The sequence below is a fragment of the Trichomycterus rosablanca genome, chromosome 8 (genome assembly GCF_030014385.1).
Source record: "Trichomycterus rosablanca isolate fTriRos1 chromosome 8, fTriRos1.hap1, whole genome shotgun sequence".
NCBI classification, from domain to species: Eukaryota; Metazoa; Chordata; class Actinopteri; order Siluriformes; family Trichomycteridae; genus Trichomycterus; species Trichomycterus rosablanca.
In genome coordinates this window covers 30,895,263-30,910,767 of record NC_085995.1, presented here as the reverse complement: position 1 = coordinate 30,910,767, position 15,505 = coordinate 30,895,263, and the positions used below count along the sequence as shown (strand labels likewise).

The 15,505-nt window shown below is 39.1% G+C and overlaps 1 protein-coding gene across 1 annotated transcript in view; it reads right to left on the bottom strand.

Annotated features, from left to right (window-relative positions):
- celsr1b (cadherin EGF LAG seven-pass G-type receptor 1b) overlaps positions 1 to 15,505 on the bottom strand; it is a 52,284-nt gene that overhangs the window by 15,792 nt on the left and 20,987 nt on the right. The window contains exons 5-12 of the mRNA XM_063000709.1: positions 14,228 to 14,316; positions 5,753 to 5,910; positions 4,305 to 4,468; positions 3,872 to 3,997; positions 2,675 to 2,841; positions 2,394 to 2,579; positions 1,286 to 1,399; positions 125 to 299 (exon numbers count right to left, since the gene is read on the bottom strand). Coding sequence (XP_062856779.1) covers positions 125 to 299; positions 1,286 to 1,399; positions 2,394 to 2,579; positions 2,675 to 2,841; positions 3,872 to 3,997; positions 4,305 to 4,468; positions 5,753 to 5,910; positions 14,228 to 14,316 — 1,179 coding nt within the window. The remainder of the gene's footprint in view (positions 1 to 124; positions 300 to 1,285; positions 1,400 to 2,393; positions 2,580 to 2,674; positions 2,842 to 3,871; positions 3,998 to 4,304; positions 4,469 to 5,752; positions 5,911 to 14,227; positions 14,317 to 15,505) is intronic.

Sequence of the window (15,505 nt, the reverse complement as noted above, 5' to 3'; positions counted from 1 at the left end):
GGCTAAATTAATCTCTACATATTCTAAAAACAAATTTGACCAGTTATGCATAATTAGAACTCATGCGCCCCTTTAACATGGCGTAACGTGGAGTAATAGGAGCTGCATCTTAGGTGAGTGTTACCTGGCTCACACACACAGGAATGTGAGCCCCAGTTGTCTTCACAGCGACTGTGTGTGGGACACATGTTGGACATACATGCATCTGGAACATCACAGCCATCCATTACACGAACTCTCACAGCCTGCTGCATGTTAATGTTCACCGTGTTGGTGGAGGTCTCACCCATCCGCACACCCTACACAACAGCACAAAAACAAGTGTGTGAGTGTATAGTTGGATCAATTTTTTCTCCATTTTTTCTCCCAATTTAGTGTAGCCAATCAGCTGCTGATCGCGTCCAAGGAGGGTATATTTGTCTGGCACATGCTCTCTCCGAAGCGTGCGCAGTCTACCGACCCCCTCTTTTTTGCCCATACTACAATGGATTCATGCATGAGGCCAGTCTTGCGTACGGAGAGTCACATGCTAATCTCCACATTTCTTTACTTCTGTACAGGCACCTCAGTCTTCTAACCAGGGTCCTTATACAGCATCAAAGACCCTACCGCATTTTTAATCTGTTTTTTTTACCACCCAGCAGACTAGTGGCCAATTTTGTCTGCTGCAGGCACTGCCAATTTTGCCTGCTAGGGGGCGTGCAGCTGACTGGTAGCAGAGCTGAGATCTAGTGTCTGGTGTGAATTTACAAATTAAGGGTCATATTCTGGCATCATGTGGTTAAGAGTGTTAATGAAGACACACAAAAGTCAAAAGTTTACATACACCTGTTAAGAATATTGTATATCATGGCAGTCTTCTCCTATTTTTTTGTTTGAAATAAACAACGAGTTCTTTCATGAATTTATTTGTGGATTTTTTGTGGATTTTCCTTTTTTCTCTCCCAACTGAAATGTGTCTGATATCTTATTGCATTCAGAACCTTTGCCATACGCCAGACACTTACGCTGGCTGATGAGAGTCCGCAGGCCAGTACAAGCCTTTTCTGACACACTGTGAATCATTAAACAGAGCTTCAGTGTGCACAGAGGAATATGCTGTGTTTTTTTATTCCTCTGCCTCTTTTACTGCCACTTCAACCTAACAGTGTCAGTAACACTGGGGTGGCATCCCATCCATCCTACCCTCCATTAGACATGACCAACTGTTTCAGTTTCTGAGCAGGTGTTGGGCTAGCTATTACCATTTGAATATACTAAATGCTTCTGTGTGCAAGTAATTCACCTGCATGCAGCCATTAAATCCATTAAGGACTGGTCCACCTTTCTTCATCACACCTCCCATAGAGAGACTCTTCAGTTGTAATCCAGGCAGCTCATTCCCAATCTCCACTGTCCCCTATAAACACACAGGGAAAATAAAAACCCATCAGTAATACACCAACAATACCTCCCAACACCCCTCACCCCCATCATTTCAGAGCAGTAATTCTCCCCGTGTCCGTGTGGGTTTACTCCGGGTGCTCCGGTTTCCTCCCACAGTCCAAAGACATGCAAGTGAGGTGAATTGGAGATACAAAATTGTCCATGACTGTGTTCAATATAACCTTGTGAACTGATGAATCTTGTGTAATGAGTAACTACCGTTCCTGTCATGAATGTAAAAGTGTAAAACATGACGTTAAAATCCTAATAAACAAACAAACAGAGCAGTAAAAAATTATTTGCCTCTTCATTATTTATTACATTTTTTATGTTGCATATTATTGTTTTAGATTTTACACAGACAGAAGGAGAACATGCAAACTCCACACAGAAAGGACCTGGACCGCTCCATGTTGGAATCAAACCCAGGACCTTCTTGTTGTGAGGTGACACCAAGCCACCGTTCAATAAGGCATATTTATTTATTTATTTAATTTATTTATTAGGATTTTAACGTTATGTTTTACATATATTTACTGGTTACACAAGATTCATCAGTTCACAAGTTTCATGTCAAACACAGTCATGGACAATTTTGCATCCAATTCATCTCACTTGCATGTCTTTGGACTGTGGGAGGAAACTGGAGCTCCCGGAGGAAACCCACGCAGACACGGGGAGAACATGCAAACTCCACACAGAAAGGACCACCTCACCTGGGGATCGAACCCAGGACCTTCTTGCTGTGAGGCGACAGTGCTACCCACCGAGCCACCGTGCAGCCCTCAATAAAGGCATAAAATATGAAAATTTGTTCGTCTGTTACTATTATTTTTTATTAATTCTTTCTATTTTTATGATTTTTTTTCTTTCTATTATTTCTATTACAATTGCAACCATATTAGGTAATTTAGCTATTACGACACAACACACTGCTCCATTCCCAAAATAATTTGGTCAATTCTAACCTGGAACATCCCATAATCCAGTGAGAACAGTGCAATGTACTTTATGTCCTTCTCATCCTTTATGCTCTTCAGCTCCACTAGGATGTGATGCCACTCTCCGTCGTTGACCCGAACCTGTGGAAACTCCAGCAGAGCCACACGCCGAGCACCTAGAAACACCTGAAAACAAACATGCATCCTACTGACCTGCAAAAAAGAGAAAGAAACAAAGAAAGTAACAAACAACAAAAATAACACACACCTTTTTTAGATAGTATGCTTTCTTTGCACTGTGCACTCACCTGCAGGCTGAATTTGGAGAGTTCTCCAGCGCTGGCCTGAAGCAAAATGCCAGCACCCTTACGGGTGCGAAACATCATACTGATGTACCAGGGGATTGTTATAGTGATGTCAGGGTCCCTCCATGAAACCAGTGCATGTCCATCAAAGTGTAGTGGAAACGGCATGACTGAAAAAAAGGCGTGTTCAGCATTACAACAAAATAATGTAAGGTTCAGATCAAAACTTTACATTTTAATTTAAATTACTTTCAGTTATTAATTCAATTCAATTAGTTACTCTTTTACTGTGACTAATTGGCCTTTATAGTTCTTTTTTTAAATAAGGGTTTATGAACTTAAGTTCATTTAGTTTTACTTAAGATTAAACCAAAAGCATCACAATTGGAAAGTCTGGGAAGCTGCTTACAGATTTTAGGAAACAGAAAGCTTTTCCTAAGCATAAATGTAATTTGAAGCCAATTATAGGCAACTTCATGTCTTAAGATCATTTGTCCATACAAGAGTATGGACACACTAAAATTGGCAAACATGTAAAGCCACTTGTAACACATCCTTAGCCGAGCTAAAGTCCACATTTCTGGCATTCTGCATGTGCTTGTGGTATTAATTATTAATAAGCATGAAGTTATTAATTATTAGTTAACATTGATGAATGGTGCAACACTGCAGTAAAGAGAAAAATTATAATCCAAATTTTAGAGTTTTCAGTGTCAGGAGGTGCATTTTTTTCAGATGTCATCACTTTGCAGGACAAAAGAAAATGTATAATTTGTAAAGTCAGATAAAACAGTGATTGACTTGTTTGGTAACACTGACTAAGAATGTTTGGAAAGAAAAAATTAAATACAACAACACTGTACCTGCTATCTCCCTACTGCTCAGCCAGCACCTCAGCCAATCATGAGAACAGTTTTACTGTCTCTGTGAATGGGGATGATTCTAATTCCTCTGTCTGACCTTCCGCTCACAGACATTGCCAATTGTCTGTAGGATGCCCAGCCAGGTTGGTGGCACAGCTGAGATTTGAACAAATTTTTCAGTAGTAATGTAATAGAGCATTAGATTGCTGCGCCACCCAAACGCAGCAAAAAGCATATTAAACAATGCATTGTTATGATTATGTATGTGAAGTGCTGGTGATGGCTGTTAAGGTTTTCAAGGTCCAGAGAAGCAGTTCAGAGAAAAAGAGTTCTTTACCTTGTTCACAGTTCTTTCCACCATATCCCAGCGGGCATTTACAGGAGTAGGTGTTCCACATGTTCACACAGTGGCCTTCGTTATGACACACACTTTTGCTGCAGAAATCACTCTTCACCACACAACCTGAGAACAAAGAGATGGGCAAGTGATGGGCAACTAAATGAGCAAGTGATGGGAAACTAAATTATGGCATTTATTTATTTATCATCAATCAGTTAACAGGCACTGTGATTCTAAAGCCACCAGGAAACATTGTCCACGGGGTAGGAACACACCCTGAACAGGATGCAACTTTTCTCTCATGGACACAGGCAGAACCCACCAAGCTGCACCCACACTACCTGCTGCTCCATCGAACCACCCAGGACAATTCATAATGTTAAAAAACCTAAAAGGAGCTTAAAATAATATTTTACATTTAGCAACTGACCTGCAGTGGTGCCGTTGTTAGCAATAAAGCTGGCCATGTCAACACGCTTGCTGTCAATGATGAGATTCCTTATGCAGCCCACAAAATCTCGATTACGTACTGGAAAGTCCTCAGGAAGGTCTGGAACTCCACCCAGGAGTAAAGGGCCGGTCAGATCCAGAGATCTACACATACATACACACATTCGTTTGGTCATTCATACCAAATTATAAATGAACTACAGTTTTATGAGAGTCTAAGACTGATGGTCCACTAATATTTAAAGACATTCAAACCAATCCCTACATACTAAATTTTATGGTGCATACAACGTGTTTATTTGAAAGACTAATCAGAAATGCTTTTGCAATAATACCAAGTGTGCAGGCTGAGCCACAGCATCAACAGACAAACATTTAGTAGTTGAACTTGGGTGGCACAGTGGTTTAATTTGCCAGCCTTATCACCTTGATATGTCAGTCTCAACTGTGCCACCAGACTGGTTGGTCACTTAAAAGACATACATGACAGTGTTTAATGGAGAGAAGTTCAGATTGAGAGTAACCACCATTTCAATATTAAAGTGGGGCGTCTGTCCGATCAAGGCACAAGCATGAGAAGTGGAGGAATACAGGGAACATAGTGCGTTTCTTACATTGACATATACATTTTTGGAATTTAGCAGACACTTTTAACCAGAGAGAAGAGCTTCATTAGTTCTAATGTCAATTTCAAGCAAGGCCTTGTCATCCAGAATCAGTGCTTGATATTAGCAGTGATCAAGCTCTTTTAACTGAATGGCCTCAAATGTTCACACACATTCTACCAAACCTTGCCAAAAACCTTTCAGGATAAAGGCTGTTATATCCACAAAGAAGGGTGTCCAAATACTTTTATGCATGCTGTGTACAACATTGTCCTCTACAAGTGTAAGTAAACTGAGCCTTAAGCGTTTGCATGTGAGATCATTAAGTGTATATGGGTTTCCACTTACAGTTGCATTTTAAGCTATTACAAGAGGAGATTAGGGCCTGTGATCTCCAAGTCAACCACAGAAATTTAGCAAACAAAGCTAAATACCAGACTAGATGAGCTAAGTGTACACTAGTATTGTGAAGACATGTTTGGGATTAATACAGGGCTAGATCTGGAGCAATTAGAGTAGAAAGAGGAACAAAAGTGAAAGCAGAGATGGGAATGTGCACTAATCTCCAGTAATGATGAGCTATTCAACACCAATATGTAGTTAACATGCTATACTGAGTTCTAGTTCCTCCACTGCATAGTCACCTGTACCAACTACGTATAAGAGCTCAGAAAAAACAAATATGCTTACATTATCAAAAATGTGCATGTCAACGGCAGGGATATAATACATGTTTTATTTTAAATTCAGCAAATAAATAGGATTTATGCACTTAAATTTGCAGAAAAGAAAACAGCAGATTATGAGACTAGTTTACACTTACTTTTTCTGGCCTGTCTGGGTTCCCTGGGCTGCACATGTGTAGTTTCCAACCTGACCACCAAAGCGCAAAGCCATGGCCACATCACAGTCATCCACGGCAACCACAGCAACTTTCTCCTCAGAAGGACCATGAGGGAGGCCAGTACGTCCAATGTGAGGCTAAAGTATAAAAAATTTAATGTAAAACTGTGATCCATAAAAACATTTATTTATATTTATATTATGAATTAATTTTTAATGTAATGATTCATTAATTTATTTCACTTCGGAAAGTAATTTTTAATCAGCCCTGTTTCATTTTCCACCCATTTTCAGTCTTTGGAATTATACTTATTTTTCTCCACCTGTTTTGGGTTTCGCTAATTACCCGGATTTGTTGCACCTGTTGTGAGTTTTCCTTTTCCTTGTTTGTTACCTCTTTAAACCCTTTTGTGGTTGCAGACTAGTGCAAAATATTAGAGCAAAACCCGAGCCTGTAGTGAGTGGTTGGCTAAAGAATATCATCTTGTGATTTTGACCATAGCATTTTGTATTTTGACTATTCCTTTAAGCCTTGTCTACCACAGACTGTTCACAGATCAATCAACCTTGGCCTGTTTTCTGACTATGAGTATGACAACACAGTGTTGTAGTGAGAAAAAAGAAAAAAGTTCACTAAAACCAATAAGTTTTAAAGAATTTTAAAAATGCCATCTGGAATACTTGCAAACATACACAGTAATACTATTTTTTGAATCTGGAGACTGGTAAAGCATGTTATGATAAATTTACCGGGTGTATATTTGCATGATTGTAGGAGACCCAGTCACTATTGGCCACTAATGCTAAAAGTCTGCAATTGTTCCCCTTGTACTAGTCTCAGCACCACCTGCACCTGTAAGACATTTACTTGTACAATATTACTAGTGTGTTGCATGATGGTTTCTAAGATTTTGGAACACCATTGTTACAGTTACCCAGGTGGTTATTTGAGTTTTGCTAAGAAATGATTTGGTATCATATGGAACTTGTGTGGCTAGGTGGCTGCTATGGTTTTGCTGATATTTTTTGTATTCTGTGTGGTTCATGTGTTTCTAGACGTTGCTGCAGTATCCCAGGTGATTGCTAAAGTGTTTCAGGTAGTTCCTAGGATCTTGTTAGATATATGCTATGACGTTTTAAGTGGTTAAAAATCATTACTTAAGGGTTGCTATGGTGTTATTCTTAAGTGTGTTGTTATCTGATTGCTAGGATGTTACATGTGGTTAGCCCATTTGATTACAAAGAGTGTTGGTTGTGTATTCGTACCATGCTAACTAAAAAGGAGTGTAGTAATATTTGCACCCTAATTTATTTTTTTTTATCTGAAAAGTTCCTATGTGAAAACCATATGTCATATTAGAAATCTTTATACAAGCACACACCTTTAAACATGCATTTAAAGATGCAAATAATAAAAAATACTGACTTTACATTTTTAAAAGTGTGAACAATTCAAATATGCATTCTTTAAAATGTGTGTATTTGCTGCTTTAACACCAGACTTCCATTATAAGTGATTTGAATGCAGAAGTAAACTTGATAACATGGAATTTTTTTTTTTGGTCTATAAAAAAAACTGCCCATACACCCCAGATACAGCAAACAGGGGTTAGTTTAAAAATAATGAAGTGCTTATTTAAATCTAATATTCTCAGAGAATAAAAACTGTGGCAACTTTGTTTTGGTGGAGATAACCAGCGTTGATTGGTTCTAATTAATCTGACACAGCGTGAAGAGTCTGTTTGCCCTACTGTGTTGTTGTCAGTAATGGCAGCTCACCATTTAACAGGATTAAACTGGTAACACACTGGTGAGGAGAAGACAGCACAGTGAGGTTGTGTTATTCTGTAAACCCTCTCCACAGTGTCAGAGAAAAGTATTGTTCATGTACTTTCTTGTCTGCAACATACAAGCTGTGGGTCCACAGTTCCAGGACCACAGTTACCAGTGCAAAGTTTAAACTCTTATGTCTGTCATGGTATGGGAGTGTGTTAATGCCAATGTCATGGGCAAGTTGCACATCTGTAAAGGCAAAATTAATGCCAAAGAGAACGTAAGTATTACGGAGTAACCTTTGCTGCCATCTAGACGTCTTTCTCAGGGATGTCCCTGCTTATTTCAACAAGATAATGCCAAGGCACTTTTTGCACAACAGCAAAGCTTTAGTAGTAAGAGAGTGCAGATGCTGGACAGGCCTGCCTGCAGTCAAGACCTGTCTTCTATTAAAACGTGCAATATCCAACAACAATGATCCCATATTATTTAGAATGTGAATTTTAAAACATTAAAACCATCTCTTTGTTTCTACACTCACTGTGCCTTTTATCAGCTCCGCTTACCATAAAGAAGCACTTTGTAGTTCTACAATTACTGACTGTAGTCCATCTATTTCTCTACATACTTTTTAGCCTGCTTTCACCCTGTTCTTCAATGGTAAGGACCACTACAGAGCAGGTATTATTTAGGTGGTGGATCATTCTCAGCACTGCAGTGACACTGACATGGTGGTGGTGTGTTAGTGTGTGTTGTGCTGGTATAAGTGGATCAGACACAGCAGCGCTGCTGGAGTTTTACTGTGTCCACTCACTGTCCACTCTATTAGACACTCCTACCTAGTTGGTCCACTTTGTAAATGTAAAGTCAGAGACGATCGCTCATCTATTGCTGCTGTTTGAGTTGGTCATCTTCTAGACCTTCGTCAGTGGTCACAGGACGCTCCCCACGGGGCGCTGTTCGCTTGATATTTTTGGTTGGTGGACTATTCTCAGTCCAGAAGTGTCAGTGAGGTGTTTAAAAACTCCATAAGCATTGCTGTGTCTGATCCACTCATACCAGCACAACACACACTAACACACCACCACCATGTCAGTGTCACTGCAGTGCTGAGAATGATCCACCACCTAAATAATACCTGCTCTGTGGTGGTCCTGTGGGGGTCCTGACTGTTGAAGAACAGGGTGAAAGCAGGCTAAAAAAGTATGTAGAGAAATAGATGGACTACAGTCAGTAATTGTAGAACTACAAAGTGCTTCTATATGGCAAGGAGGTGGTCATAATTTTATGCCTGATCAGTGTACATTGGCACAGCAGTTTTTAACATTTGAGGTCATGACCCTACACAGTTCTAAGCAGATGAATCTAACTTTTTTATTGCTTATATTTACCGTTTTATAATTGTATTAGCTCAGGCAGTTTATCAGTTTGCAGCTCCTCTTAGGCTCATGCCAATACCAGAGCTATAACATTCCATTTGTCACTTTTTGATATTACAGATAAATGTGATTCATTGTTTAAATAAGAAAATTATTTAGCTACCATTGTGCAGAATACACAGTTTTTTACCAGTGGGGTTGTAATTGGGTCATAAAAAGTTGGACCCCTTAAAATGGGAGCACTGGCCAAAAAAAGAGAGAACTCCTGTGTTAACATCACACTGTCAAATATCTGACTTATGAAACATGTATTTCAAATGTTACATTAGTTTAACATTATAGTCTAGCCAAATACAAATTAAAAATACAAAATTTAAAAATAACATTAAGTTTTAACATAGGTCTTGCTTAAACCTTTCAGAACTGTTTTTTTTTTTTACATTTTTGTGCAATGTGTATGAATGTAATGTAGGTATTCAGCTTTGTTTAAAAGCTGGTGTAAGAACACTTTCCTTCATCTTTCCAAATAAATGTCCAATGAACTGCTACCAAAAAAGCAGGCTTTGTTTGAACACAGCTTCTCAAGCGAAGTGATTCACTACATGGCCTAAAGTGCCGCTGTTTTGTCAGTAATCCAATAATTTGCAACACTGTGTATTTTTATTTGGCAGAAAGATATTTTTTCCATAATTGATAGCATGGATTTTAGGTCCATGATACACAAAAATATGATCAGGAATGGACATTAATCACAGAGCAAATTGCAAAAGAAACGTTTTTCTAAAATTGGTGTCGAGATTTTGGCTTTACTGCATGACAAGTCAACACACTAATAGTTCATGCTGATGGGCGCCCAGGGCTCTGGCTCTGTTTTAACAAGTTAAGCTCATGCTGTCCGGGTATGAATATATGGATGGATTTTTACCTTAGTAATGTGACACAAGAATGCTGGGACTAAAGTGTTTCAGAGGCAGTGGCTGCAGCTTCCAGTGTCAGCTTGTCCTTCTTCCTTTTTCCATTTTACCAACTTCCAACACAACATTAAAATCCCAAATTAATTTGTAACTAGATCCCTATTTCTTTATTTATTACTTCATTTTAATTTCTGCATTACCCCAATAAGGGTTGGATTGGATTTGATCAACCTACCTTTTTAGCCAATACTGTAACAGTTTAGCTGGAACTATAACTTGGAGCAAACTTATTTCCCTGAAGCTAAGCAGCACCAACACCTGCTCCACAAGCAAACTGTCATGTATATAAATGTAGTATTAATTGGATTATAACTGTAAAATGGTACAGACACAACAAACAGCAGCACAGTACTGCAGCTGGTAGACTGAGTGCTGCACCACAGCATGGGTCCGGGAAACCAGGGATTAATCCTTGCCTCTGGTGACTGTCTTTGTGGAGTTTTCTCTATATACTTCAGTTTCCTTACACCTGTCATAAACATGCCAAAATTATATTTTTCTCTATTTTGCCCCTAGGTGCAAGCAAATGCAATTGTGAGTTTGATGCCCTGACATGGATGCCAAGCAAAAAGAGATTTTCTGATTGAAAAGAAGCAGCTTTTTCTCTGCCAGGCTTTCGACTCTGAGAGATGGGATCATTTACTGGATTCATATCACTGGATTTAAAATGTCAAAAGGTGAAGCAGTCGTGTGCACTATTTGCCCAACAAAATGCCAAAAGGATTCAGCCATCACCTATGACTGTTTCATTTACTTCATACAGAATAAAAAACTAAGCAGTTTCATGCAGTGCTTTCATTCTGAATGATTCTTATTAATCTAACATTATTATACAGAGTTATGGCACCCAAGCTATAAAAACCTATGCTTAAAACCTGCCTTTTCTCTCAGTACTTCCTTTTTCCTCCTTTGTCTAAAGTTCAATGCACCTTTATATTATTATTATTAGTAGTAGTAGTAGTAGTATATATTATCGTATATACTTTATTTTATACACCAGGTAGCAATGAGTCAGTAATTGAGTAAGTACAAAACACTCTTAACCACAAAAGAAAGTTTTGACTTTGCTGTCATAACACAAGATTTATGGTAAATGTCAGGCACATCTACAAGTGCCAATCTACAGACAGGATGCTGCAAAAAAGTAAGTAGAAATGATAGTATAATAAGTATAATGGGACTGTTTACATTTTTAACTGACAGATTCTGACTCTTTTTGTGGCTTTGTTTTAACAGACAGGATTTCAAACATTTAACCTTCTTCAATCTTTCGTCACTCATCACTCACAATGAATGTTATTATCTGTGGAGTCAGAATACTTCTCTATCAATTTTATTTTAAGCATATTTGTTTTTGCACATATATACAGTGTATCACAAAAGTGAGTACACCCCTCACATTTCTGCAGATATTTAAGTATATCTTTTCATGGGACAACACTGACAAAATGACACTTTGACACAATGAAAAGTAGTCTGTGTGCAGCTTATATAACAGTGTAAATTTATTCTTCCCTCAAAATAACTCAATATACAGCCATTAATGTCTAAACCACCGGCAACAAAAGTGAGTACACCCCTAAGAGACTACACCCCTAAATGTCCAAATTGAACACTGCTTGTCATTTTCCCTCCAAAATGTCATGTGATTTGTTAGTGTTACTAGGTCTCAGGTGTGCATAGGGAGCAGGTGTGTTCAATTTAGTAGTACAGCTCTCACACTCTCTCATACTGGTCACTGAAAGTTCCAACATGGCACCTCATGGCAAAGAACTCTCTGAGGATCTTAAAAGACGAATTGTTGCGCTACATGAAGATGGCCAAGGCTACAAGAAGATTGCCAACACCCTGAAACTGAGCTGCAGCACAGTGGCCAAGATCATCCAGCGTTTTAAAAGAGCAGGGTCCACTCAGAACAGACCTCGCGTTGGTCGTCCAAAGAAGCTGAGTGCACGTGCTCAGCGTCACATCCAACTGCTGTCTTTTAAAGATAGGCGCAGGAGTGCTGTCAGCATTGCTGCAGAGATTGAAAAGGTGGGGGGTCAGCCTGTCAGTGCTCAGACCATACGCCGCACACTACATCAAATTGGTCTGCATGGCTGTCACCCCAGAAGGAAGCCTCTTCTGAAGTCTCTACACAAGAAAGCCTGCAAACAGTTTGCTGAAGACATGTCAACAAAGGACATGGATTACTGGAACCATGTCCTATGGTCTGATGAGACCAAGATTAATTTGTTTGGTTCAGATGGTCTCAAGCATGTGTGGCGGCAATCAGGTGAGGAGTACAAAGATAAGTGTGTCATACCTACAGTCAAGCATGGTGGTGGGAATGCCATGGTCTGGGGCTGCATGAGTGCAGCAGGTGTTGGGGAGTTACATTTCATTGAGGGACACATGAACTCCAATATGTACTGTGAAATACTGAAGCAGAGCATGATCCCCTCCCTCCGGAAACTGGGTCGCAGGGCAGTGTTCCAGCATGATAATGACCCCAAACACACCTCTAAGACGACCACTGCTTTATTGAAGAGGCTGAGGGTAAAGGGGATGGACTGGCCAAGCATGTCTCCAGACCTAAACCCAATAGAACATCTTTGGGGCATCCTCAAGCGGAAGGTGGAGGAGCGCAAAGTCTCGAATATCCGCCAGCTCCGTGATGTCGTCATGGAGGAGTGGAAAAGCATTCCAGTGGCAACCTGTGAAGCTCTGGTAAACTCCATGCCCAGGAGAGTTAAGGCAGTTCTGGGAAATAATGGTGGCCACACAAAATATTGACACTTCAGGAACTTTCACTAAGGGGTGTACTCACTTTTGTTGCCGGTAGTTTAGACATTAATGGCTGTATATTGAGTTATTTTGAGGGAAGAATAAATTTACACTGTTATATAAGCTGCACACAGACTACTTTTCATTGTGTCAAAGTGTCATTTTGTCAGTGTTGTCCCATGAAAAGATATACTTAAATATCTGCAGAAATGTGAGGGGTGTACTCACTTTTGTGATACACTGTATATGCACTGGAGGTTTATTACATAATAAAAGGTTTTTGTTAAATCAATAAACAATTATTAAGCTAAGCTAAGTCATGAATAAAAGCATTTCTGCACTCTGATGCATGCACCATGGACCCAGTCCAACTAATCAATATTTAAATGCCTAATTACAAAAGACAGTGTGTGTGTGTATGTGTGTGTGTGTGTGTGTGTGTGTGTGTGTGTATGTGTTGGCAGATGGAGGGTTTAAGATTAGCAAATCTTTCCTGGAATATTATTAGATATTTTATAAATCTTTCCAAAGAACCACAATAACAGCTGTTAACTCGTCTCAGTGAGAGACTACTTCCAAGTGAATTACATAAAACAACTTATTCATGATTATAATATATAATAATATTTATTTTATATATACTTAATAATATACGTCACAAAGTACAAATATTTTATATAAGCTTACTTTAATTCTTGGAGAGCAGTTCAGGTTGAAGGGATTGAGCTAACTAATAAATCTTAGATTTTTGATACACAGTCGGCTGCTTTTTTAATTAAAAATGCCAGCCCTACACATTTGATGTTCACTGTAAGAATAACAACCATATATGTATTTATGTGTTATGAGCGTGACTGAAGCTGTTTGTCCCGTCTGGCTCCTTCAGAGGCCCCAAGTTCTTCATTGTTGCCAGATTACCTCAGCAGGGGATCCCCATTGTCTGCATCAGTGCTGGGGCTAAAACTGATTTTGGGTTGTAAAATTACAGGGAGTCTGGTCTCTTTCATTCATAGCAGAGCAAGAGAACAACTTGAGTTCAAATACTAGCTTTATACCAAACTGTTACGAATAAAAAAAATCACAAAGATGTAAATATGCAACCACAGGCTTGCATTTATATGACTACCTTACAATTCCAGGAGCTGGGGCAGTTGAGAATCTGCTCACTGGCAAATAGCAGGCCCTTAGTGTTAGCCCCTGACAACATCCCTGTTTCAACCCTGCTTGACTTTAAGTTTACTGCTAAACAAGCATGGGACAGTGAAACATTCTGCAGGCTGAGCTTACTTTGCTTTGAAGGAACATTTTTAAGGGACATTTTGAGCAAGACATTTTGAGCGGAATTAGCGACTCAAAAGGTTTTCTCAGAATTCCAGAAGGTTTGGGTTGACTGGTATGCCTATCTAATGACTGGCACATCTAAACCATTAATATTACTGTTGAAAGACTGATGATTACAATGAACATGCTGCTTTAATAAACACTCCACTTAATGAAATTCCAAGTGTGCAACAATCAGTCATGGAAATGGTTTTGTGTCGAGCAGCACAGATTAAATTTTACCTTGTTGTAGTAGTGCAGCAGAACTGTGTGCCACTGTCCATCACTCACTCCATCAGGTATGAATGGAGCCACGGTGGTCCTGCTTTCACCTACAGGAACAAAAACAGAAGTTACAAATAGCATAAGGATGAAATGATAAGGTACAAATATGTGTCTACTAACATAGATATTATAACCATAGATATTATTATGCTTCTGGGTAATGCCCTTTCCAAAAGTGGTGTGAAATATGTAGTCCAGCCATGAAGTCTTGGGTTGTGAAGTGATCATCTTATGGTTGCTACTGGCACATTTATCTCAGCCTTTATCAGATCATCCTGTAAATCTGTGGCAGTAAACAGGGGTTTTTCTATGTTACTCTGATGAGATTGCATAAGCCTTGGGATGAAATTTTGGGCTTTCTCCCACAGCCAGACAGGTTTGCTGCTGCACTATAAGTTTGGAACCTCTTAACAATACTCCCAATGGTGTTTCCAAGAATGTTTATGGCCTTGGAAATCTTTTATACCCATTGCCCTTTGGGGGCTCCCTTTTGGTTTTTGTGACAGCACCTTAGTTTTTACCATGGTCGCAACACACCTTGAACACTTAAAAACTCTGTGTGGTGTTAATATAACACATCACAGCTGAAGCATACTACGGGTCAATATTGAGTTCCTAATGGTTTAATCATGTTGTAACCCAACTTCAGGTCATACAGACTAGCAGTTTTAAGGTCAGCAATATTATGTAGTGGTTGAATAATTTGCATTCTGCGTTGTTCAACTGATAAAGACATTTAAAGCAAACTCTAGCTCTGCAAAAAGGTTGACAGTTATAAATCCTTTTATATTTTCCATTTTCTTGGGAAAAGGGGGATAATATTTCCAAAATCACAAGTGTATGTCAGCTGGACTGCACTCAAAGTGTCAACAGATTTAAACATTATTGAACTTTATGAAGCAAGGACTTTTATCAAAAACTAGTTGGGCAAGTTAAAGAAAAATATTTTAGACACACTTTTACTTTTTTAACTAAAATATTTTGAGCATATAGACTCCCTCAGTATACGTTCCACTCTCTTTTAACAAGCTTTAGATTATGTGATGACACAGGGCAGTTTAACAGATATTGAAATGTCTGCTAATATGTAATAATAATAATTTCCCTCATGAGATACACCTGAGAATGGCTGGTGTTGCCCACCAGGACAGCAGGGCTCAGTACTCAGTAATGAATGGCTCATCCCATTATCAGGGCTAATGTATGTTGTTATTGCAACAGGTAGTGAATAATGTT